At 50.8% G+C, this 27,209-nt stretch overlaps 1 protein-coding gene across 1 annotated transcript; it reads left to right on the top strand.

Annotated features, from left to right (window-relative positions):
• ST6GALNAC4 (ST6 N-acetylgalactosaminide alpha-2,6-sialyltransferase 4) lies at positions 1–27,149 on the top strand. Its single transcript, XM_075322891.1, has 6 exons — positions 1–144; positions 10,232–10,272; positions 11,098–11,247; positions 20,608–21,017; positions 21,197–21,304; positions 24,803–27,149. Exons 2-6 carry the CDS (start codon positions 10,261–10,263, stop codon positions 24,987–24,989), a joined length of 867 nt encoding a protein of 288 aa, XP_075179006.1. The 5' UTR covers positions 1–144; positions 10,232–10,260; the 3' UTR covers positions 24,990–27,149.
• The last annotated feature ends 60 nt before the right edge of the window (positions 27,150–27,209 follow it).

Below are 27,209 nucleotides of genomic sequence, written 5' to 3' on the forward strand. Positions count from 1 at the left end.
CCCCCGCAGGGTGTATGGGGCGGGACTGAGGCTTCCTGATCCGGGGCGAGTAGGCCTCTCCCTCAGGCCTCGGACTGTATTGTCTGCTCATCCCATGCCAGACGCACCCAGGCCGGGGTGACCCATGCAGCGGGCACCGGGGAGGTGAGTGCAATGGAGGCCGGAGCTGTGATCTCTGCAGTGCCAGCCTCCTCTATAGAGGCTGCAGACAGTCACATCCCTTATATCAGCGGATGTAGAAGATGCCCGGGTGTGGGCAGTAATGGGGCATCAGTCATGTCTGCCCCCCTAATGTTATGGGGAATCAGGGGAATTCTATGCCCCCCAAACACACAGGGGCACGTGATTTCCCCCTGGACCTCCTTTTGCTTTCGTTTTCACCTTACCTTTTTTTTTTTCTTCATTTTTTCACTTTTTATTCCATTTTTTTGAGGGGCCAGATATGTATGAGGAGGCGAAGTGACCAGAAACCGACACCGCTGACATTTCCAGTTTCAGTCTCTCAGGATGGGATAAATATTCCGATTTTTTTATTTATATGTTATTTCTACGCCTGCAGCGATACCACATGGAATATTATTACAGTATTTTTTATTTCAGCAATGTTGTGTGAAAAAATGGACAGCGAGATGAAGCGTTATACATATATACATATTTAAAATGTTGAAACAATTATATACAGTGCCTTGCAAAAGTATTCAGCCCCCCCCTTGACTTTTTCAACCTTTTCCCACATTTCAGGCGTCAAACATAAAGATAAAATGTTAATGTTCTGGTGAAGAATCAACAACAAGTGACACAATTGTGAAGAGGAAGGAAATTTATTGCTTATTTTAAATTTTGGTAAAAAATAAATAACTGAAAATTGGGGCGTGCAATATTATTCATCCCCTGTAAGTTAATACTCTGTAGCGCCCCTTTTGCTGCGATTACAGCTGCAGTCGCTTGGGGTATGTGTCTATCAGTTTTGCACATGGAGAGGCTGAAATTCTCGCCCATTCTTCCTTTGTAAACAGCTGGAGCTGAGTGAGGTTGGATGGAGGCGTTTGTGAACAGCAGCTTTCAGCTCTTTCCACAGATTCTCGATTGGGTTCAGGTCTGGGCTGTGACTTGGCCATTCTAACACCTGGATACGTTTATTTGTGAACCATTCCATTGTAGATTTTGCTTTATGTTTGGGATCATTGTCTTGTTGGAAGACAAATCTCCGTCCCAGTCTCAGGTCTTTTGCAGACTCCAACAGGTTTTCTTCAAGAATGGTCCTGTATTTGGCTCCATCCAACTTCCCATCAATTTTAACCATCTTCCCTGTCCCTGCTGAAGAAAAGCAGGCCCAAACAAAGATGCTGCCACCACCATGTCTGACAGAGGGGATGGTGTTTTCAGGGTGATGAGCTGTGTTTCTTTTACAACAAACATGTCGTTTGGCATTGTGCCAAAATAGTTCAATTTTGGTTTCCTCTGAGCAGAGCACCTTCTTCCACACGTTTGGTGTCTCCCAGGTGGCTTGTGGAAAACTTTAAACCACACTTTTTATGGATATCTTTGAGAAATGGCTTTCTTCTTGCCACTCTTCCATAAAGGCCAGATTTGTGCAGTGTACGGCTGATTGTTGTCCTATGGACAGACTCTCCCACCTCAGCTGTAGATCTCTGCAGATCATCCAGAGGGATCATGGGCCTCTTGGCTGCATCTCTGATCAGTCTTCTCCTTGTGTGAGATGATAGTTTGGATGGACGGCCGGGTCTTGGTAGATTTGCAGTGGTATGATTCTCCTTCCATTTCAATATGATCGCTTGCACAGGGCTTCTTGGGATGTTTAAAATTGTGGAAATCTTTTTGTAACCAAATCCGGCTTTAAACTTCTCCACAACAGTATCACGGACCTTTCTGTTGTGTTCCTTGGTCTTCATGATGCTCTCTGCGCTTTATACAGAACACTGAGACTATCACAGAGCAGGGGCATTTATACGGAGACTTGATTACACACAGGGGCTTATATTTATCATCATCAGTCATTTAGGACAACATTGGATCATTCAGAGATCCTCAATGGACTTCTGGAGTGAGTTTGCTGCACTGAAAGTAAAGGGGATGAATAATATTGCACGCCCCAATTTTCAGTTTATTCTTTCTTATAAAAGTTTAAAATAAGCAATAAATTTCGTTCAACTTCACAATTGTGTCCACTTGTTGTTGATTTTTCACTATAAAATTTAAAATTGTTATGTTTGAAGCCTGAAATGTGGGAAAAGGTTGAAAAATTCAAGGGGGCCAAATACTTTCACAAGGCACTGTATACACTACAGTTCAAAAGTTTGGGGTCACCCAGACAATTTTGTCTTTTCCATGAAATATCATACTTTTATTTACAGTCATATGAAAAAGTTTGGGCACCCCTATTAATGTTAACCTTTTTTCTTTATAACAATTTGGGTTTTTGCTATTTCAGTTTCATATATCTAATAACTGATGGACTGAGTAATATTTCTGGATTGAAATGAGGTTTTTCTTTGTCGCTCCATTGGGAGACCCAGACAATTGGGTGTATAGCTTCTGCCTCCAGAGGCCACACAAAGTATTACACTTTAAAAAGTGTAACCCCTCCCCTCTGCCTATACACCCTCCCGTGCATCACGGGCTCCTCAGTTTTTATGCTTTGTGTTGAAGGAGGCACACATTCACTCGAGCTCCCATTTTAGTCAGCAGCAGCTGCTGATTGTATCGGATGGAAGAAAAGAGGGCCCATAACAGGGCCCCCAGCATGCTCCCTTCTCACCCCACTGAGTCGGCGGTGCTGTTAAGGTTGAGGTACCCATTGCGGGTACAGAGGCTGGAGCCACATGCCGTTTTCCTTCCCCATCCCTTAGGGGCTCTGGGAGAAGTGGGATCCTAACCGGTCATCCAGGCACTGGGACCGGGCTCCCTCCGCAGCCCCTGTGGGAATCTGACGGACAGGAGACTTTGTATCATCAGGGACAGGACCCTGCATCTAAAGGTACTCTGTGTCCCCTTGGGGACGGTGCATGGAGCACTTTGGTCTCAGACGCTGCAGCACTTGCTGTATTTGTATGACGACCGGGACTACCGTGCCGACCGCGCCTGTTTGCCGGCCGCGGTTTTAAATTTAGTCCCCGGCTTTTGCGGCCTAGTGCCTTAAACTCCCGCCCCCGGGCCTGCCAGTCAGGATTAAGGGCGGGACGGTCGGCCTGACGCCGACAGTGAGGGCTGGAGCACACTTAGGTGTCCTCCTCCCCCCTCACTATTCACTCTGGGGCACCAGATTCCCGCACTTTTTTAGTTACGCCCACGGCTCCCTCCTCCCCTGTAAACGCCGGCAGCCATGTTTTACACACATTCTGCCGGTGGAGGACTTCTGGCTGCAGCTCTGGGAGACCCGAGGCAGGGAATCTGGTGGCCACACACCGCTTGAGCGGTCGGTAAGCCACACCGGTCACCCGGTGCTGGTCCCCCTAGGGTGCCGAACTGTATATATATATATATATTATATTTGTATACATTTTCTCGGTTCGGCTGTACTGTTAGCTTGTGGCTATATACCCTCAGTATTCACTCTCCTGGGAGACAACAGCATGTCGTTCACAAGGAGCAAGGGTGCCAAGACACAGGGTTATTTTGCAACCTGTACCTCTTGTGCGGCTATGCTACCTGCAGGTTCCACCTACCCTCACTGTGAGCAATGCTCGGGCCCTGTGGCACTCGCTCAGCCGGAGCCTCGGGCACTGGTGGGACCCTTGGCCCAGGTAGAACCGCCGGCTTCCCCTGTCCAGGTGGCAGGGACAGAGTTTGCTGTTTTAGCTGAGAAACTCTCTGAGTCACTTTCACAATCCATGGCTCAGTCTATGGACAAATGGTCTGCTAAGATACTAGAGGCCTTGCAGTCCAGACCGGCCCTTACACAGGCCCCGGGCACTGCGGGGTCATCGCCCCCAGGCCCCTCTCGGTCTGCGACGAAGCGTGCTCCTGGGGTGGCCTCTAATTATTACGTGGAGGACTCCGGCACGGACCGCAGTCCCAGACCGGCTAAGCGGGCTCGCTTAGACTCTTCCCCGACTTCATCACGCTGTTCGGGGTCTCAGCTTGAGGACTCTCTGGAGGATGAAGCGGAGGTCGCAGCCCAGGGCTCTGACCCTGACGTTACTCTCAATCTTGATACACCTGAAGGGGACGCCATAGTAAATGACCTTATAGCGTCCATCAACCAGGTGCTAGATCTTTCTCCTCCAACTCCACTTGTAGAGGAGTCGGCTTCACAGCAGGAGAAACACCAGTTTAGGTTTCCCAAACGTACACGGAGTGCTTTCTTCGATCACTCTAACTTCAGAGATGCTGTCCAGAAGCACAGAGCATTTCCGGACAAGCGCTTTACTAAGCGCCTTAATGACACACGTTACCCCTTTCCCTCTGACGTAGTTAAGGGTTGGGGTCAATGTCCCAAGGTGGATCCTCCAGTCTCTAGACTGGCGGCTAGATCCGTAGTAGCAGTGGCAGACGGTTCATCGCTCAAGGATGCCACGGACAGGCAGATAGAGCTCCTAATGAAATCCATCTATGAAGCCATAGGCGCGTCCTTTGCCCCAGCCTTTGCAGCAGTGTGGGCACTCCAGGCTATCTCAGCTTGTCTGTCTGAGATTAATGCGGTCACTCGTACCTCTGCTACGCAAGTAGCGTCTTTGACTTCTCAGGCGTCGGTATTTTCATCCTACGCCATGAATGCTGTCCTGGACTCGGCTAGCCGTACGGCGGTAGCATCCGCCAATTCGGTGGCAGTCCGCAGGGCCATGTGGCTACGCGAATGGAAGGCAGACTCTGCTTCCAAGAAGTTCTTGACCGGTTTGCCTTTTTCTGGCGACCGATTGTTTGGCGAGCAATTGGATGAAATTATTAAGCAATCCAAGGGAAAGGACTCGTCCTTACCCCAGCCCAAACCAAAGAGACCTCAGCAACGAAAAATTCAAGCGAGGTTTCGGTCCTTTCGGCCCTCAGCCAGATCCCAATCCTCCTCGTCCAACAGGTCAGAGAAGGGCCAGAGGAACTCTTCTGCATGGCGGTCTAAGTCACGTCCTCCAAAGACCGCCGGAGGCACCGTCTCCAAGGCGGCCTCCTCATGACTTTCGGCCTCCCCAAACCGCATCCTCGGTCGGTGGCAGGCTCTCCCGCTTTTGCGACGCCTGGTGGCCACATGTCCAAGACCGATGGGTGAGAGACATTCTGTCTCACGGTTACAGGATAGAGTTCAGCTCTCGTCCTCCGATTCGTTTTTTCAGAACATCTCCGCCCCCCGAGCGAACCGTTGCACTTTTTCAGGCGGTGGACACTCTGAAGACAGAAGGAGTTGTGATCCCCGTTCCCCTTCAGGAACGTGGTCGCGGTTTTTACTCCAACCTGTTCGTGGTGCCAAAAAAGGACGGTTCATTCCGTCCCGTTTTGGACCTCAAATTGCTCAACAGACATGTTAGAACCAGGCGGTTTCGCATGGAATCCCTCCGCTCTGTCATCGCTTCGATATCCCAAGGAGACTTCCTAGCATCAATCGACATCAGGGATGCCTATCTCCATGTGCCGATCGCACCAGAGCATCAACGCTTCCTGCGTTTCGCCATTGGGGACGAACACCTTCAGTTTGTGGCACTGCCTTTCGGCCTGGCGACAGCCCCACGGGTCTTCACCAAGGTCATGGCATCCGTTGTGGCAGTCCTACACTCTCAGGGCCACTCGGTGATCCCGTACTTAGACGATCTCCTAGTCAAGGCACCCTCCCGGGTGGCATGTCAACACAGTCTGACCGTTGCTCTGGAGACTCTCCAGAGGTTCGGGTGGATCATCAATTTCCCAAAGTCAAAATTGACTCCGACCCAGTCACTGACTTACCTTGGGATGGAGTTTCATACTCTCTCAGCGATAGTCAAGCTACCGCTGGACAAACAGCGTTCGCTGCAAACAGGGGTGCAATCTCTCCTTCGGACCCAGTCACACCCCTTGAGGCGCCTCATGCACTTCCTGGGGAAGATGGTGGCAGCAATGGAGGCAGTTCCCTTTGCGCAGTTTCATCTGCGTCCACTCCAATGGGACATTCTCCGCAAATGGGACCGGAGGTCGACGTCCCTAGACAGGAACGTCTCTCTTTCTCTGGCAGCCAAGACCTCTCTTCAGTGGTGGCTTCTTCCCACTTCTCTGTCGAAGGGAAAATCTTTCCTGCCCCCATCCTGGGCTGTGGTCACGACGGACGCGAGTCTGTCAGGGTGGGGAGCGGTTTTTCTCCACCACAAGGCTCAGGGAACCTGGACTCCGACAGAGTCCTCCCTTCAGATCAATGTTCTGGAGATAAGGGCAGTGTATCTAGCCCTAAAGGCGTTCCATCGGTGGCTGGAGGGCAGGCAGATCTGCATACAGTCGGACAACGCCACGGCGGTCGCGTACATCAACCACCAGGGCGGCACTCGCAGTCGTCAAGCCTTCCAAGAAGTTCGGCGGATTCTGCTGTGGGCGGAGGCCACAGCCTCCACCATCTCCGCAGTTCACATCCCGGGCGTAGAAAACTGGGAAGCAGACTTTCTCAGTCGCCAGGGCATGGACGCAGGGGAATGGTCTCTTCACCCGGACGTGTTTCAAGAGATCTGTTGCCGCTGGGGAACGCCGGACGTCGATCTCATGGCGTCTCGGCACAACAACAAAGTCCCGGCATTCATGGCACGGTCTCAGGATCACAGAGCTCTGGCGGCGGACGCCTTAGTTCAGGATTGGTCGCAGTTTCGACTGCCTTATGTATTTCCTCCTCTGGCAATGCTGCCCAGAGTGTTGCGCAAGATCAGGTCCGACTGCCGCCGCGCCATCCTCGTCGCTCCAGACTGGCCGAGGAGGTCGTGGTACCCGGACCTATGGCACCTCACGGTGGGTCAACCGTGGGCGCTCCCAGACCGACCAGACTTGCTGTCTCAAGGGCCATTTTTCCATCTGAATTCTGCGGCCCTCAACCTGACTGTGTGGCCATTAAGTCCTGGCTCCTAGCGTCCTCAGGGTTATCTCAAGAGGTCATTGCCACTATGAGACAGGCCAGGAAACCAACGTCCGCCAAGATCTATCACAGGGCTTGGAGGATCTTCTTAGCCTGGTGCTCTGATAAGGGGTTTACCCCCTGGCCGTTTGCCTTACCCACTTTTCTTTCCTTCCTTCAATCCGGAATGGACAAGGGTTTGTCCCTCGGCTCTCTCAAGGGACAAGTTTCGGCGCTTTCCGTGTTTTTTCAGAAACGTCTAGCCAGGCTTCCGCAGGTCCGCACGTTCCTGCAGGGAGTTTGCCACATAGTCCCACCTTACAAGCGGCCGCTGGAACCCTGGGATCTCAACAGGGTTCTACGGGCTCTTCAGAAACCACCTTTTGAGCCGCTGCGGGATGTCTCTCTATCACGTCTTTCGCAGAAGGTGGCATTTCTAGTGGCAGTTACATCACTCCGAAGAGTATCAGAGCTTGCAGCGCTGTCATGCAAAGCCCCCTTCCTGGTGTTTCACCAGGACAAGGTGGTTCTGCGTCCGGTCCCGGACTTTCTCCCTAAGGTGGTGTCCCCTTTTCATCTCAATCAGGATATCTCCTTACCTTCATTTTGCCCTCATTCAATTCACCAATGTGAAAAGGATTTGCATTTGTTAGATCTAGTGAGAGCACTCCGGATCTACGTGTCTCGCACGGCGCCCCTGCGCCGTTCTGATGCGCTCTTTGTCCTTGTCGCTGGCCAGCGTAAGGGGTCGCAGGCTTCCAAGTCAACCTTGGCTCGGTGGATCAAGGAACCGATTTTTGAAGCCTACCGTTCTTTTGGGCTTCCGATTCCTTCAGGGCTGAAAGCCCATTCTACCAGAGCCGTAGGGGCGTCTTGGGCATTGAGGCACCGGGCTACGGCTCAGCAGGTGTGTCAGGCGGCTACCTGGTCTAGTCTGCACACTTTCACGAAACACTATCAGGTGCATACCTATGCTTCGGCAGATGCCAGTCTAGGTAGGCGAGTCCTTCAGGCGGCGGTTGCCCACCTGTAAGAGGGGGCCGTTGTCGGCTCTTTTTATCGGGGTATTCTTTTACCCACCCAGGGACTGCTTTGGGACGTCCCAATTGTCTGGGTCTCCCAATGGAGCGACAAAGAAGAAGGGAATTTTGTTTACTTACCGTAAATTCCTTTTCTTCTAGCTCCTATTGGGAGACCCAGCACCCGCCCCTGTTCCCTTCGGGCTGTTTGTTCTTTTGTGTACACATGTTGTTCATGTTGAATTGTTCTTTTGGTTCATGGTTTCAGTTCTCCGAACATCCTTCGGATTGAATTTACCTTAGACCAATTTATAAGTTCCTCCTTCCTGCTTTTGCACCAAAACTGAGGAGCCCGTGATGCACAGGGGGGTGTATAGGCAGAGGGGAGGGGTTACACTTTTTAAAGTGTAATACTTTGTGTGGCCTCCGGAGGCAGAAGCTATACATCCAATTGTCTGGGTCTCCCAATAGGAGCTAGAAGAAAAGGAATTTACGGTAAGTAAACAAAATTCCCTTCATTGTACTAACAGAAAATGTGCAATCCGCATTTAAACAAAATTTGACCGGTGCAAAAGTATGGGCACCTCAACATAAAAGTGACATTAATATTTTGTAGATCCTCCTTTTGCAGAAATCACAGCCTCTAGTCGCTTCCTGTAGCTTTTAATGAGTTCCTGGATCCTGGATGAAGGTAGATTTGACCATTCCTGTTTACAAAACAATTCCAGTTTAGGTAAGTGTGATGGTCACCGAGCATGGACAGCCGCTTCACATCATCCCACAGATGTTCAATGATTTTCATGTCTGGGGACTGGGATGGCCATTCCAGAACATTGTAATTGTTCCTCTGCATGAATGCCTGAGTAGATTTGGAGCGGTGTTTTGGATCATTGTCTTGCTGAAATATCCATCCCCTGCGTAACTTCAACTTCGTCACTGATTGTTGCACATTATTGTCAAGAATCTGCTGATACTGAGTTGAATCCATGCGACCCTCAACTTTAACAAGATTCCCGGTGCCGGCATTGACCACACAGCCCCAAAGCATGATGGAACCTCCACCAAATTTTACTGTGGGTAGCAAGTGCTTTTCTTGGAATGCCGTGTTTTTTTGCCTCCATGCATAACACCTTTTTGTATGACCAAACAACTCAATCTTTGTTTCATCAGTCCACAGGACCTTCTTCCAAAATGTAACTGGCTTGTCCAAATGTGCTTTTGCATACCTCAGGCGACTCTGTTTGTGGCGTGCTTGCAGAAACGGCTTCTTTCGCATCACTCTCCCATACAGCTTCTCCTTGTGCAACGTGCGCTGTATTGTTGACCGATGCACAGTGACACCATCTGCAGCAAGATGATGCTGCAGGTCTTTGGAGGTGGTCTGTGGATTGTCCTTGACTGTTCTCACCATTCTTCTTCTCTGCCTTTCTGATATTTTTCTTGGCCTGCCACTTCTGGGCGTAACAAGAACTGTACTTGTGTTCTTCCATTTCCTTACTATGTTCCTCACAGTGGAAACTGACAGTTTAAATCTCTGAGACAACTTTTTGTACCTTCCCCTGAACAACTATGTTGAATAATCTTTGTTTTCAGATCATTTGAGAGTTGTTTTGAGGAGCCCATGATGCCACTCTTCATAGGAGATTCAAATAGGAGAACAACTTGCAAGTGGCCACCTTAAATACCTTTTCTCATGATTGGATACACCTGCCTATGAAGTTCAAAGCTCAATGAGGTTACAAAACCAATTTAGTGCTTTAGTAAGTCAGTAAAAAGTAGTTAGGAGTGTTCAAATCAAGAAATTGATAAGGGTGCCCATACTTTTGCACCGGTCAAATTTTGTTTAAATGCGGAGTGCACATTTTCTGTTAGTACAATAAACCTCATTTCAATCCAGAAATATTACTCAATCCATCAGTTATTAGATATATGAAACTGAAATAGCTGCTGCAAAAACCCAAATTGTTATAAAGAAAAAAGGTAAACATTAATAGGGGTGCCCAAACTTTTTCATATGACTGTATAACTAAAGCTGTCTGATGTGTGCTGGGACCCGAAATAGGGCGCACGGAGCTGTGAACGTTGCCAAGAACGCCCATATTTCTTGTGTTTCCTTATGGGCATTTTTAGGATGACTATGTCCTTATGTCATTGGATAATATATGTTTTATTCCTCCATTTTTCACGTTTGTTTCAGGCCCTTGGAGTCTCCGAACCTGATGAAACATGAAGATCTTAGTAAGTGAATTGCAGACGTGTGAGATCGCACTATTTACATATTGCTTGGAAATTGACAACGGCTTTAAGGGGTTAAATTGAATTGATCTCTGTTGTTAGGGGTCGGCTGTGTAACACAGCTGGCACCTGTCCTTTATTGAACTGGTACAGCATCTGAGCACGCTCCATAGTCGCACATCCGACATAGGATGTACTTTTACGTCCCGGGAAGTTAAAGTGTTAATATTAATTTCCATTTTACACTTTCTAGAGTATATATGTTATGCTAGCCACTACTTACAGGTAGTATGGACGGAGGAGTAGTCAGGAAAGCCGAGGTCTGGTAACGGGAGGACACGTACAAGCACAAGGAGTAGACAGAGGCGTAGTCAGGTCACTATCCAAGGGTCAGAAATCCAGGAGAGCTCGTAATAAGTTCAGGGAGAAAGCAGAGACGTGGTCAGGTAACAGTCCAAGGTCAAAAGCCAGGAGGTCACGACAGGAACAGGGAGCGGGCAGAGAGGAGTCAAATAACAGTCTAGGGTCAGAACACAACTATCAGAACACAGGCGGGAACACAGGCCAACAGCACAACAACAGAACCAGAAAATACAACTGGCAAGGTTCTGGGTGAGCATGCTCAGTAAAGAAGCAGAGCAATTACCAGGAAGGTGGAACACCTGAGTAATCAGCACCAACATGGAATCCTGAGCTGTCAATCATGCTGCTAGCTTAGTAACTCAGGAAAGCGCAGCAGAGCATCTCCAAAGGCAAGATGCTCTGCACAGAGGAATTGTGACAATATATACATTGTTTTACATCTCTCCTTTGTGGGTCTGTTCCCAGGCTCGGGTGTGTGTGGCGAGTCTACTCCTTTGTGTCATCCTCTGGTTGTGCTGGATTAAAGCAAACATCAAGGAACCCGCAGAGCGTCCGCCATCCTTTCTACCTCATGTTCTGCGCCTCGGGGGATACAGCCGACTTCCAGATGGCGAGGTGAGGAAGGTGCAAGTCACATGTCATTTACAGTAAGGGCATGTATTTATAAGGTGGCTCCAGTGGGGTTTCTTTTCTCCTTCACATGGATAATGTGGCAACTGTATTACACAGCCGGCATGTGTCTCTAACAGCAGCAACCAGAGTGTGCTCCAATCACTGCTGTTAACTTGTTAATTGCTGCTTTCAGTCTCTACTTAGACTCCTCAACTCCTCTATGACACGATAGTGAGGTGCCAATGGATTCCCAAGGTAGGTGCCAGCTGTATTACACTATTGGCATTTGTCTCTAACAGCAGCAACCAGAGCCTGCTCCGATCACTGCTGTTAACACATTAATTGCTGCTATCAGTCACTATTTAAGTCCCATCAACTTCTCTGTGACACGTTAGTGAGGTGCCGATGGGTTCTCAGGGTAGGTGCCAGCTGTATTACAAAGCCAGCATGTGCCTCTAACAGCAACAACCAGAGCATGCTCCACTCATTGCTGTTAACCAATTAATTGCTGCTGTCAGTCACTATTTAAGACCCATCAACTTTCCCTTGACACAATAGTGAGGTACCGAAGGGTTCCCAGGGCATGTGCCAGCTGTATTATACAGTCGGCATATGCCTGTAACAGCAGCTACCAGAGCCTGCTCCGCTTACTGCTGTTAACCAACTAATTGCTGCTGTCAGTCACTATTAAGACCCATCAATTCCACCATAACACGATAGTGAGGTGCCGATAGGTTCCCGGGGCAGACCCCCCCGTCGCTGGCATGTTTGAACGCCACAGGCTTGGCTTCATAGGAGCCCATGTATTTCACTATATATTGCAATACCGTAAAAAAATGAATAGTTGAAATAAAAAATGATATTTAAAAATATAAAACAAATAATAAAATTAAATTACTCCCTTTTCTCAATTAAAAAAAAAGAAATTTAAACACTAAAAATAAAAGCATATTCGAGATCACAAAGTCTGGTCTATCAAAATCTAAAATTGTTTCACCATTACAACAAAAAAAAACGAAACACCAAAATTGCTAGATTTTTTTTTTACCGCACATCTCACAAAAATGCTGTATAATGCAATCAAAACGCTGTACTTACTCCAATACTACTATTAAAATCAGCAAATTGGTGCTCAACAAAAGAAACCTTTAAACCGTTCCGGCAATGGAAAAATAAAAAAGTTATTTATTTATTTATTTTTTCACCAAGTTGTACATTTTTTTTTAAAGCCCCACTTCAGTGATTTTATTATTTTCCCCTGTATATATGTAAGTGTTATGAAGGTTGTAACATACTCACCGGCCGACGTCTTCTCCCGTTTACAGGGGTGTTGCATTCCACCGGCCGATGTCTTCTCCAGTTTACAGCGGTGTTGCATTCCACCGGCCGACGTCTTCTCCAGTTTACAGCGGTGTTGCATTCCACCGGCCGACGTCTTCTCCCATTTACAGCAGTGTTGCATTCCACCAGCCAACGCCTTCTCCCGTTTACAGCGGTGTTGCATTCCACCGCCCGAAGTCTTCTCCCGTTTACAGCAGTGTTGCATTCCACCGGCTGACGTCTTCTCCAGTTTACAGCGGTGTTGCATTCCACCGGCCGAAGTCTTCTCCAGTTTACAGCGGTGTTGCATTCCACCGGCCGACGTCTTCTCCCGTTTACAGCAGTGTTGCATTCCACCAGCCAACACCTTCTCCCGTTTACAGCGGTGTTGCATTCCACCGCCCGAAGTCTTCTCCCGTTTACAGCAGTGTTGCATTCCACCGGCTGACGTCTTCTCCGGTTTACAGCAGTGTTGCATTCCACCGGCCGATGTCTTCTCCCGTTTACAGGGGTGTTGCATTCCACCGGCCGACGTCTTCTCTCGTGTACAGCGCTGTTGCACTCCACCGACCGTTGTCTTTTCCTGTTTATAGTAGTGTTGTATCCCATCGGCCGATGTCTTCCCCCGTTTACAGCGGTGTTGCATTCCACCGGCCGATGTCTTCTCCCGTTTACAGCGGTGTTGCATTCCACCGGCCAAGGTCTTCTCCCGTTTACAGCAGTGTTGCATTTCACCGGCCGACGTCTTCTCTCGTTTACAGCGGTGTTGCATTCCACCAGCCAACGCCTTCTCCCGTTTACAGCGGTGTTGCATTCCACCGCCCGAAGTCTTCTCCCGTTTACAGCAGTGTTGCATTCCACCGGCCGACGTCTTCTCCCGTTTACAGCAGTGTTGCATTCCACCGGCTGACGTCTTCTCCAGTTTACAGCGGTGTTGCATTCCACCGGCCGACGTCTTCTCCAGTTTACAGCGGTGTTGCATTCCACCGGCCGACGTCTTCTCCCGTTTACAGCAGTGTTGCATTCCAGCGGCTGACATCTTCTCCCGTTTACAGCGGTGTTGCACTCCACCTGCCGGCGTCTTCTCCCGTCTACAGCGGTGTTGCATTTCACCAGCCGAGGTCTTCTCTCGTTTACAGCGGTGTTGCATTTCACCGGCCGACGTCTTCTCCCGTTTACAGCGGTGTTGCATTCCACCGGCCGACGTCTTCTCCCGTTTACAGCGGTGTTGCACTCCACTGGCCGACGTCTTCTCTCGTTTACAGCGGTGTTGCACTCCACTGGCCGACGTCTTCTCTCATTTACAGCGGTGTTGCATTCCACCGGCCGACGTCTTCTCCCGTTTACAGCGGTGTTGCATTCCACCGGCCGACGTCTTCTCCCGTTTACAGCAGTGTTGCATTCCAGCGGCTGACGTCTTCTCCCGTTTACAGCGGTGTTGCATTCCACCGGCCGACGTCTTCTCCCGTTTACAGCGGTGTTGCATTCCACCTGCCGGCGTCTTCTCCCGTCTACAGCGGTGTTGCATTTCACCAGCCGAGGTCTTCTCTCGTTTACAGCGGTGTTGCATTTCACCGGCCGACGTTTTCTCCCGTTTACAGCGGTGTTGCATTCCACCGGCCGATGTCTTCTCCCGTTTACAGTGCTGTTGCACTCCACTGGCCGACGTCTTCTCTCGTTTACAGCGGTGTTGCACTCCACCTGCCGGCGTCTTCTCCCGTCTACAGCGGTGTTGCATTTCACCAGCCGAGGTCTTCTCTCGTTTACAGCGGTGTTGCATTTCACCGGCCGACGTCTTCTCCCGTTTACAGCGGTGTTGCATTCCACCGGCCGACGTCTTCTCCCGTTTACAGCGGTGTTGCACTCCACTGGCCGACGTCTTCTCTCGTTTACAGCGGTGTTGCACTCCACTGGCCGACGTCTTCTCTCATTTACAGTGGTGTTGCATTCCACCGGCCGACGTCTTCTCCCGTTTACAGCGGTGTTACATTCCACCGGCCGACGTCTTCTCCCGTTTACAGCAGTGTTGCATTCCAGCGGCTGACGTCTTCTCCCGTTTACAGCGGTGTTGCATTCCACCGGCCGACGTCTTCTCCTGTTTACAGCGGTGTTGCATTCCACCTGCCGGCGTCTTCTCCCGTTTACAGCAGTGTTGCATTCCACCAGCCAACACCTTCTCCCGTTTACAGCGGTGTTGCATTCCACCGCCCGAAGTCTTCTCCCGTTTACAGCAGTGTTGCATTCCACCGGCTGACGTCTTCTCCGGTTTACAGCAGTGTTGCATTCCACCGGCCGATGTCTTCTCCCGTTTACAGGGGTGTTGCATTCCACCGGCCGACGTCTTCTCTCGTTTACAGCGGTGTTGCATTCCACTGGCCGATGTCTTCTCCCGTTTACAGCGCTGTTGCACTCCACCGACCGTTGTCTTTTCCTGTTTATAGTAGTGTTGTATCCCATCGGCCGATGTCTTCCCCCGTTTACAGCGGTGTTGCATTCCACCGGCCGATGTCTTCTCCCGTTTACAGCGGTGTTGCATTCCACCGGCCAAGGTCTTCTCCCGTTTACAGCAGTGTTGCATTTCACCGGCCGACGTCTTCTCCAGTTTACAGCGGTGTTGCATTCCACCAGCCAACGCCTTCTCCCGTTTACAGCGGTGTTGCATTCCACCGCCCGAAGTCTTCTCCCGTTTACAGCAGTGTTGCATTCCACCGGCCGACGTCTTCTCCCGTTTACAGCAGTGTTGCATTCCACCGGCTGACGTCTTCTCCAGTTTACAGCGGTGTTGCATTCCACCGGCCGACGTCTTCTCCAGTTTACAGCGGTGATGCATTCCACCGGCCGACGTCTTCTCCCGTTTACAGCAGTGTTGCATTCCAGCGGCTGACATCTTCTCCCGTTTACAGCGGTGTTGCACTCCACCTGCCGGCGTCTTCTCCCGTCTACAGCGGTGTTGCATTTCACCAGCCGAGGTCTTCTCTCGTTTACAGCGGTGTTGCATTTCACCGGCCGACGTCTTCTCCCGTTTACAGCGGTGTTGCATTCCACCGGCCGACGTCTTCTCCCGTTTACAGCGGTGTTGCACTCCACTGGCCGACGTCTTCTCTCGTTTACAGCGGTGTTGCACTCCACTGGCCGACGTCTTCTCTCATTTACAGCGGTGTTGCATTCCACCGGCCGACGTCTTCTCCCGTTTACAGCGGTGTTGCATTCCACCGGCCGACGTCTTCTCCCGTTTACAGCAGTGTTGCATTCCAGCGGCTGACGTCTTCTCCCGTTTACAGCGGTGTTGCATTCCACCGGCCGACGTCTTCTCCCGTTTACAGCGGTGTTGCATTCCACCTGCCGGCGTCTTCTCCCGTCTACAGCGGTGTTGCATTTCACCAGCCGAGGTCTTCTCTCGTTTACAGCGGTGTTGCATTTCACCGGCCGACGTTTTCTCCCGTTTACAGCGGTGTTGCATTCCACCGGCCGATGTCTTCTCCCGTTTACAGTGCTGTTGCACTCCACTGGCCGACGTCTTCTCTCGTTTACAGCGGTGTTGCACTCCACCTGCCGGCGTCTTCTCCCGTCTACAGCGGTGTTGCATTTCACCAGCCGAGGTCTTCTCTCGTTTACAGCGGTGTTGCATTTCACCGGCCGACGTCTTCTCCCGTTTACAGCGGTGTTGCATTCCACCGGCCGACGTCTTCTCCCGTTTACAGCGGTGTTGCACTCCACTGGCCGACGTCTTCTCTCGTTTACAGCGGTGTTGCACTCCACTGGCCGACGTCTTCTCTCATTTACAGTGGTGTTGCATTCCACCGGCCGACGTCTTCTCCCGTTTACAGCGGTGTTACATTCCACCGGCCGACGTCTTCTCCCGTTTACAGCAGTGTTGCATTCCAGCGGCTGACGTCTTCTCCCGTTTACAGCGGTGTTGCATTCCACCGGCCGACGTCTTCTCCCGTTTACAGCGGTGTTGCATTCCACCTGCCGGCGTCTTCTCCCGTCTACAGCGGTGTTGCATTTCACCAGCCGAGGTCTTCTCTCGTTTACAGCGGTGTTGCATTTCACCGGCCGACGTCTTCTCCCGTTTACAGTGGTGTTGCATTCCACCGGCCGATGTCTTCTCCCGTTTACAGCGCTGTTGCATTCCACCGGCCGACGTCTTCTCTCGTTTACAGCGCTGTTGCATTCCACCGGCCGATGTCTTCTCCCGTTTACAGCGCTGTTGCATTCCACTGGCCGACGTCTTCTCTCGTTTACAGCGGTGTTGCACTCCACTGGCCGACGTCTTCTCTCGTTTACAGCGGTGTTGCATTCCACCGGCCGACGTCTTCTCCCGTTTACAGCGGTGTTGCATTTCACCAGCCGACGTCTTCTCTCGTTTACAGCGCTGTTGCACTCCACCGGCCGACGTCTTCTCCCGTTTACAGCGGTGTTGCATTCCACCGGCCGACGTCTTCTCTCGTTTACAGCGGTGTTGCATTTCACCGGCCGACGTCTTCTCCCGTTTACAGCGGTGTTGCACTCCACTGGCCGACGTCTTCTCTCGTTTACAGCGGTGTTGCACTCCACTGGCCGACGTCTTCTCTCATTTACAGTGGTGTTGCATTCCACCGGCCGACGTCTTCTCCCGTTTACAGCGGTGTTACATTCCACCGGCCGACGTCTTCTCCCGTTTACAGCAGTGTTGCATTCCAGCGGCTGACGTCTTCTCCCGTTTACAGCGGTGTTGCATTCCACCGGCCGACGTCTTCTCCCGTTTACAGCGGTGTTGCATTCCACCTGCCGGCGTCTTCTCCCGTCTACAGCGGTGTTGCATTTCACCAGCCGAGGTCTTCTCTCGTTTACAGCGGTGTTGCATTTCACCGGCCGACGTCTTCTCCCGTTTACAGCGGTGTTGCATTCCACCGGCCGATGTCTTCTCCCGTTTACAGCGCTGTTGCATTCCACCGGCCGACGTCTTCTCTCGTTTACAGCGCTGTTGCATTCCACCGGCCGATGTCTTCTCCCGTTTACAGCGCTGTTGCATTCCACTGGCCGACGTCTTCTCTCGTTTACAGCGGTGTTGCACTCCACTGGCCGACGTCTTCTCTCGTTTACAGCGGTGTTGCATTCCACCGGCCGACGTCTTCTCCCGTTTACAGCGGTGTTGCATTTCACCAGCCGACGTCTTCTCTCGTTTACAGCGCTGTTGCACTCCACCGGCCGACGTCTTCTCCCGTTTACAGCGGTGTTGCATTCCACCGGCCGACGTCTTCTCTCGTTTACAGCGGTGTTGCATTTCACCGGCCGACGTCTTCTCCCGTTTACAGCGCTGTTGCACTCCACTGGCCGACGTCTTCTCCCGTTTACAGGGCTGTTGCACTCCACCGACCGTTGTCTTTTCCTGTTTACAGTAGTGTTGTATCCCATCGGCCGATATCTTCCCCCGTTTACACCGGTGTTGCATTCCACCGGCCGACGTCTTCTCCCGTTTACAGCGATGTTGCATTCCACCGGCCGACGTCTTCTCCCGTTTACAGCGGTGTTGCATTCCACCGGCCGACGTCTTCTCTCGTTTACAGCGGTGTTGCATTTCACCGGCCGACGTCTTCTCCCGTTTACAGCGCTGTTGCACTCCACTGGCCGACGTCTTCTCCCGTTTACAGGGCTGTTGCACTCCACCGACCGTTGTCTTTTCCTGTTTACAGTAGTGTTGTATCCCATCGGCCGATATCTTCCCCCGTTTACACCGGTGTTGCATTCCACCGGCCGACGTCTTCTCCCGTTTACAGCGATGTTGCATTCCACCGGCCGATGTCTTCTCTCGTTTACAGCGGTGTTGCATTTCACCGGCCGACGTCTTCTCCCGTTTACAGCGGTGATGCATTCCACCGGCCGAAGTCTTCTCCCGTTTTCCGGCGTGTTGCACTCCACCTGCCGGCGTCTTCTCCCGTTTACAGTGCTGTTGCATTCCACCGGCCGATGTCTTCCCCCGTTTACAGCGCTGTTGCACTCCACCGACCGTTGTCTTTTCCTGTTTACAGTAGTGTTGTATCCCATCGGCCGATGTCTTCCCCCGTTTACAGCGGTGTTGCATTCCACCGGCCGACGTCTTCTCCCGTTTACAGCAGTGTTGCATTTCACCGGCCGACGTCGTCTCCCGTTTACAGCGGTGTTGCATTCCACCAGCCAACGCCTTCTCCCGTTTACAGCGGTGTTGCATTCCACCGCCTGAAGTCTTCTCCCGTTTACAGCAGTGTTGCATTCCACCGGCCGACGTCTTCTCCCGTTTACAGCAGTGTTGCATTCCACCGGCCGACGTCTTCTCCCGTTTACAGCGGTGTTGCACTCCACCTGCCGGCGTCTTCTTCCGTCTACAGCGGTGTTGCACTCCACCGACCGTTGTCTTTTCCTGTTTACAGTAGTGTTGTATCCCATCGGCCGATGTCTTCCCCCGTTTACAGCGGTGTTGCATTCCACCGGCCGACGTCTTCTCCCGTTTACAGCGGTGTTGCATTTCACCAGCCGACGTCTTCTCTCGTTTACAGCAGTGTTGCATTTCACCGGCTGAGGTCTTCTCCCGTTTACAGCTGTGTTGCATTTCACCAGCCGACGTCTTCTCCCGTTTACAGCGGTGTTGCATTCCACCGGCCGACGTCTTCTCCCGTTTACAGCGGTGTTGCATTTCACCAGCCGACGTCTTCTCTCGTTTACAGCAGTGTTGCATTTCACCGGCCGAGGTCTTCTCCCGTTTGCAGCTGTGTTGCATTTCACCAGCCGACGTCTTCTTTCGTTTACAGCGGTGTTGCATTTCACCGGCCGACGTCTTCTCCCGTTTACAGCGGTGTTGCATTCCACCGGCCGACGTCTTCTCTCGTTTACAGCGGTGTTGCATTTCACCGGCCGACGTCTTCTCCCGTTTACAGCGCTGTTGCACTCCACTGGCCGACATCTTCTCCCGTTTACAGCGCTGTTGCACTCCACCGACCGTTGTCTTTTCCTGTTTACAGTAGTGTTGTATCCCATCGACCGATATCTTCCCCCGTTTACAGCGGTGTTTCATTCCACCGGCCGACGTCTTCTCCCGTTTACAGCGGTATTGCATTCCACCGGCCGACGTCTTCTCTCGTTTACAGCGGTGTTGCATTCCACCGGCCGAAGTCTTCTCCCGTTTACAGCGGTGTTGCACTCCACCTGCCGGCGTCTTCTCCCGTTTACAGTGCTGTTGCATTCCACTGGCCGATGTCTTCCCCCGTTTACAGCGCTGTTGTACTCCACCGACTGTTGTCTTTTCCTGTTTACAGTAGTGTTGTATCCCATCGGCCGATGTCTTCCCCCGTTTACAGCAGTTTTGCATTCCACCGGTCGACGTCTTCTCCCGTTTACAGCGGTGTTGCACTCCACCTGCCGGCGTCTTCTCCCGTTTACAGTGCTGTGGCATTCCACCAGCCGATGTCTTCCCCCGTTTACAGCGCTGTTGCACTCCACCGACCGTTGTCGTTTCCTGTTTACAGTAGTGTTGTATCCCATCGGCCGATGTCTTCCCCCGTTTACAGCAGTGTTGCATTCCACCGGCCGACGTCTTCTCCCGTTTACAGCGGTGTTGCATTCCACCGGCCGACGTCTTCTCCCGTTTACAGCGGTGTTGCATTCCACCGGCCGACGTCTTCTCCCGTTTACAGCGGTGTTGCATTCCACCTGCCGGCGTCTTCTCCCGTTTACAGTGCTGTTGCATTCCACCGGCCGATGTCTTCCCCCGTTTACAGCGCTGTTGCATTCCGCTGCACTACGTGACTGTAACCTGCCGGATCACTGCTTGGAGCGGCATTTAATCTTTCAATGTAAGTCTATAAGACCCAGAACAAAGCCTAGTTCTGAGTCTTATAGACTTGCATTGAGAAAATGTCAAAAAGTGACCCCCGCTTCACGCTGCAACTGCTATCACATTTGCAGTCACAGTAGAGCGCCGCTAAAAACGGTAGAAGACGACAAAAGTTATAGCTCTTTTAAAAAGGGTAGGAAGAAATTTGGCTGCGTTCTTGAGTTGATAACGTTTTCCTATGTTTTTTCCTGCAGCCTCTGGTCAGGAATCCCTGTAATACGTGTGCCGTGGTGTCCAGCTCAGGGCAGATGCTTGGATCTGGATTGGGGCCACAGATTGACCAGGCTGAGTGTGTCCTGCGCATGAACACTGCTCCTACCGTTGGTTATGAGCCGGACGTCGGCAGCCGCAGCACCCTGAGGGTTGTCTCTCATACCAGTGTTCCTCTACTGCTCCGCAACCAGACCTACTTCTTCCAGCACTCCCAGGACACTGTGTATGTGATTTGGGGACCCCCCAGGCAGATGGACATGAAGCAGGGGATCACGTATCGAGCCCTGCTTCAAGCTAAAAGCAAATTTTCTGGAGTTCATATTTACACCCTTACACAGAGTATGATGGCGCACTGCGACCAGGTCTTCCAGAACGAGACTGGCAAGAACAGGTATGTGGTCTCCTACCTGGGCGCCTATCTGATCTGTCACTTCTTTAAAGTATAGGAATTGTTATAAAGGTTATAAAAGCAAATTGAAGGCAAACGATCTCGGCTTTTTCATATTTCTCTTTCCTAAATGCACAATTTTTTTTTTATAACTCCCTTTATTTTGTGCCCCCCTCCCCCAGAGCCATGTCTGGCACATTTCTTAGCACCGGCTGGTTCACTATGATTTTGGCCATGGAGCTGTGTGAGGAGGTCTCGGTGTACGGGATGGTCAGCGAGAACTACTGCAGGTAAGGAGATGACATTGTACGGTGCGATCAACGTCCAGCCGATGGATTTGGCCATGTGACCACCTACCTGACACTTCTTCAAGGTGCAAATTAAGGAGCAGCGTAGCTAGCTGAGGATGTAGTCAAAATACACAGCATTACCATCACTTGAGAAATCACCTCTCTTTTGTCATTCTAGGTATGTGGAAATGCCAAGCGAATGGCGAAAAGGGAGGGAAACCCTGTGTCTAGGGGAGGGGGAGATAGTGACCCCTAATAAAACCTTCCTCTGGAACCTGGCTACCCTGATGTCCCTAGATAGGTTCTGCATCTAAGGCTGCGTTTTTTTGACACTGCGATTTTGTGCGTTTTTGTCCGCGAAAAACACACCCGCGCAAAAAACGCACCATTAAAAACGCATGTGTTTTTACCGGGTTTTTGGCTGCATTTTGCTGCGTTTTTGATCTCTGCGTTTTTCTGCGTTTTTCCAATGCATTGCATGGGGGGAAAACGCAGGAAAGAATTGACATATCCATTTTTTTTTTAAGCTCAAAAACACAGCTTAAAAAAACAGTTGTGTGCGGACAGCAAAAATGAAAACTCATAGACTTTGCTGGGGAAGGAAAGTCATGCAGTTTTGAGCCTGAAAACGCACCCGAAAAACGTGCAAAAACACCGCGAAAAATGCACTGTGCACACATAGCCTAAAGGCCACTTTACATGTAAAGTGGCCTTTAGGCTATGTGCGCACAGTGCATTTTTCGCGGCGTTTTTGCACGTTTTCGAGTGCGTTTTTGCTCGTGAAAGCAACCGCCCCCTTCGGTTGTGTGTCACGGGCAAATCGCTGCCCGTGGCGCTCAACATCGCTTACACCTGTCACACAGACTTACCTTCCTAGCGACGTCGCTCTGGCCGGTGAACCGCCTCCTTTCTAAGGGGGCGGTTCGTGCGGCGTCACAGCGACGTCACACGGCAGCCGTCCAATAGAAGTGGAGGGGCAGAGATGAGCGGCCGTAACATCGCGCCCACCTCTTTCCGCATAGCCGGCGGACGCAGGTAAGGAGATGGTCAGCACTCCTGCGGTGTCGCACACAGCGATGTATGCTGCCACAGGAACGACGAACAACATCGTACCTGCAGCAGCAACGATATTAAGGAAATGAGCGACGTGTCAACGAGCAACGATTTTTCACGTTTTTGTGCTCGTTGATCGTCGCTCATTGGTGTCACACGCTGCGATGTCAGTAACGGCGCCGGATGTGCGTCACTAACGACGTGATCTCGACAATATCGCAGTGTGTAAAGTACCCTTAAGTCTTCTTGGAGATAAGGTGTTTGTTTGCTTTCTCCTGTTTGTTTTCCCTGTTTGTTCTTTAGTTATTAGAGGGGTTGACTAGCGCCGAGCAGGATACCTAGCCCTGGCTGATCCTGAGAAGGGAAGAGAAGAACCTTGTGTCTAGGGGAGGGGGAGATGGTGACCCCTAATATAAGATTCCACTGGCCCCTGGCTACTCTAACGTCAATAGATAGGTTCCGCACCTAAAGCCCGCTTTACACGCTGCAATATATCTAACGATGTGTCGGCGGGGTCACGTCGTAAGTGACGCACATCCGGCATCGTAAGGTACATTGCAGTGTGTGACAGGTACGTGCGATTGAATTTCACGTCAGATTGTTCATCGTACCCAGGGTAGCGCACATTGCAGTGTGTGACACCCCGGGAACGATGAACAGATCTTACATGCGTCCTGCGGCTCCCGGCCCACAATGTGGAAGGAAGGTGGTGGGCTGGATGTTTACGTACCGCTCAGCTCCGCCCCTCCGCTTCTATTGGCCGGCTGCAGCGTGACGTCGATGTGACGCCGAACGTCCCTCCCACTCCAGGAAGTAGACGTTCGCCGCCCACAGCGAGGTCGTATGGACGGGTAAGTACGTGTGACGGGGGGGTAATCGTTTGTCCGGCACATTCAACAAATTGAACGTGCTGCACATATGATGGGGGCGGTTACGATCGCATACGATATTGTATGCGAAATTGCAACGTGTAAAGCAGGCTTTAGTCTTCTTGGAGATAAGTTGTTTGTTTGCTTTCCCTGTGTATTCTTTAGGATTAAGGGAGGTTGCTCGAGATGGGAAGTGGGAGACCCTGTGTCTAGGGGAGGGGGAGATGGTGACCCCTTATAAAACCTTCCACTGACCCCTGGCTACCCTGACATCCCTAAATTGGCTCCGCACCTAGGTCTTCTTGGAGATAAGTTGTTTGTTTGCTTTCCCCTGTTTGTTTTCCCTGTTTGTTCTTTAGTGCTTAGTGGGGTTGACTAGCGCCGAGCAGGATACCTAGCCCTGGCTGACCCTGAGAAGGGAAAAGGGAAACCCTGTGTCTAGGGGACGGGGATATGGTAACCCCTGATAAAACCTACCGCTGCTCCCCTGACGTCCCTAGATAGGTTCTGCACCTATGTGCCAAGCAGGATACCTGGCCCTGTCTGACCCTGAACTGGGCCCTAGGTAATGAACGGGCAGGATGAGCGCTAGTCAACCCCACTTAGTCCTAAAGAACACACAGGGGAGTGCAAACGGATAACTTATCTACAAGATGACTTGGGGAGAGGAACAGCAACATACAACTGCGTTTCTCCAGATGAGTACAAGCCGATTGCTTGCAATCAGGACCGCATAGAAACTTAACTCTATCACCAGCAATATACCAAGGGGAAATGCAGGTATATAAAGACACAGAGGGTGAGGAATAATGATTGGCAGGTGAAAGGAAAAGATCTCTGCAGGGTCCTAAAGAGAAAAGAGGAAACCCTAACAGAGAAGACACACAAAACTCAATTCACATGATTACAAGCCGACTGCTTGCAATCAGGACCGCATAGAAACCTAACTCTATCACCAGCAACATACCAAGGGGAAATGCAGGTATATAAAGACACGGAGGGTGAGGGATAATGATTAGCAGCTGAAAGGAAAAGATCTCTGCAGGGTCCTAAAGGGGTGAGAGTAAACCCTAACAAAGAAGACACACAAAACTCCATTCACATGATTACAAGCCAACTGCTTGCAATCAGGACCGCATAGAAACCTAACTCTATCACCAGCAACATACCAAGGGGAAATGCAGGTATAGAGAGACACAGAGGGTGAGGGATAATGATTAGCAGCTGAAAGGAAAAGATCTCCACAGGGTCCTAAAGGGGTAAGAGTAAACCCTAACAAAGAAGACACACAAAACTCCATTCACATGATTACAAGCCAACTGCTTGCAATCAGGACCGCATAGAAACCTAACTCTATCACCAGCAACATACCAAGGGGAAATGCAGGCATATAAAGACACAGAGGGTGAGGGATAATGATTAGCAGCTGAAAGGAAAAGATCTCCGCATGGTCCTAAAGAGGAAAGAGTAAACCCTAACAGAGAAGACACAAAACTCCATTCACACCACAGAGGAAAGGATGTAATATCACGGAGCAGTTTCTGCACATGAGTAATATAATCCCCTCTCCCCACAGGGATCACCCGCACTCTCCGGTGCCTTATCACTACTATGAAAATGGCCGTCTGGATGAATGTACGACTTACATAATGCACGAGCGAGCGTCGCGCGGAGCCCATCGCTTCATCACAGAGAAAGCCGTCTTCTCCCGCTGGGCCCGAAGAAGAAGGATCTATTTTAAACACCCATCCTGGGAGGCCTGAAGATGGAGGCGGCCTCCTTTTTTTTTTTTTTTTTACCATTTTTTAATCTTTTTTTTTAACAAAACGTAGGTAAAGTTGATGTCGAACTTTTCACGAAACTACTGGAGAAAGGATCTGTTCATTTCCATATATTTTTTTATGACTTTTCTTTTTTTATGGACATTTGCTGCTTTCCGGTATTTGGAGGAGGCACAGGGTAAAGAAAAGCGGGTGCACGTACACTAAGTAGCCGTTTGTAGTGGAGGACTGAGACCGCTAACAGATGCTACCGTGCTGCTGCGACGTGCACCCAGCAGCATTGTACAGTATTCTCTATGAGACTAGGGAGCAGTATTATTTATTTATGTGGTCATAGTGTTAATCATGACACTTCTCTGCAATTCCTTACAATACCACCAGGTGGAGACAACACACATCTCACCTCCAGTATTAATACCGTAATGTGCAGATCCGCAGGTTACTGCAGATAGTCAGTCCTTATACATCACAGTATTCATCGCATCTAAAGGCTCCTACAGTTTCAATACTTCTTTCATTTTTTCTGCTCGGGCTGGAATCCGTTCATATATGTCGCATCCAGGCCCCTCATCACCCTTATAATATGTAAAAAAATATTTAAGAGGTTCTCAAATCAGAAGAAAGGATGGCACAATGATACGAGTGTGTGCAGGGTGCATTTTGGAGATGGTCATGCTCCCACCGTTCCCTGTGGAGTTTTCGTTTCATAGCCACAGCCAACCATATGGCGACACTATATGGGGAGATTGGAGCTGGTGCGAAATCGGGATCTGTGGTCACTGGATCGGAGCTCTATGAACTGCCTCCGATCTCGCGGATTTCCCGGCTCTTTTGCGGTTGCTGGATGGGAGCCCTATGAACCACCTCCGATCTCGCGGATTTCCCGGCTCTTTTGCGGTTGCTGGATGGGAGCCCTATGAACCACCTCCGATCTCGCGGATTTCCCGGCTCTTTTGCGGTTGCTGGATGGGAGCCCTATGAACCACCTCCGATCTCGCGGATTTCCCAGCTCTTTTGTGGCCACTGGAAGGGAGCCCTGTAAACTGATTTCGATCTTGCGGATTCAGTGGCTCTTTTGTGGCCGCTGGATGGGATCCTTGAGAACCGCCTCCTACTTTCCGGCTTCAGCGGTTCTCAGGGCTCCCGTCTAGCAACCTCCTACTTCCCGGCTTCATCAGATCTTCCTTTAATTAGCCAACCTGGCGCATCGCAGCATGATACCAGGCCGGCTAATTAAAAGAAGAGCCGCGCATGGCATAAAGTAGGAGGTGGTACTGAGGGCTCCCATCCAGCGGCCATAAAAGAGCCACGGATGCCGGGAAGTAGGAGGTTGCTCTCAAGGCTCCCGCCCAGCAGCCATAAAAGAGCCACGGATGCCGGGAAGTAGGTGGTTGCTCTCAAGGCTCCCGCCCAGCAGCCATAAAAGAGCCACGGATGCCGGGAAGTAGGAGGTTGCTCTCAAGGCTCCCGCCCAGCAGCCATAAAAGAGCCAAGGATGCCAGGAAGTAGGTGGTGGTTCTCACGGCTCCCACCCAGCGGCCATAAAAGAGCCACGGATGCTGGGAAGTAGGAGGTGGTTCTCAAGGTTCCTGTCTTGCGACCTCCTACTTCCCAACTTCACCGGATGTTCTTTAACTTAGCCGACCTAGCGTATCGCGGCCTGACACCAGGCCGGCTAATCAACAGAAGAGCTGTGGATGCCAAGAAGTAGGGGGTGGTTCTCACGGCTCCCATCCAGCGACCACAGATTACTGATGAATCCTGCAACTCGATTCCCACCAAGAGAGGCCCTTTTACCCTGACAAGCTTACAGATGACATTTTGGGCAAACCTGGCGTTTCATATAAGCAGTGTCGGCAATATTTCAGCCATCTTATAGCATAAACAGAGGACTTTAATGGAGATGAGTGTAATTTAACCCCTTCAAGCCGTGGCGAGGTTTTTGTTTTATCCTCCCTTTTTTCCAAGAGCCATTACTTTTTTTTATTTTTCCATCAATATAGCCGCATGAGGGCTTGTTTTTTTGCGGGACGAGTTGTACTTTTGAAAGCCATTTATTTTACCATATAGTGTTCTGGAAAATGGGGAAAAAAATCAAGTTCAGTAAAATTGCCAAAAAAGTGCAATTCTACAATTGTTTTTTTTTGGGGGGGGGGGGGGGGGGGGGGTTATTTACCATATTCATTATATGATAAAACTGAC

Source organism: Anomaloglossus baeobatrachus, chromosome 9 (genome assembly GCF_048569485.1).
Source record: "Anomaloglossus baeobatrachus isolate aAnoBae1 chromosome 9, aAnoBae1.hap1, whole genome shotgun sequence".
NCBI lineage: Eukaryota > Metazoa > Chordata > Amphibia > Anura > Aromobatidae > Anomaloglossus > Anomaloglossus baeobatrachus.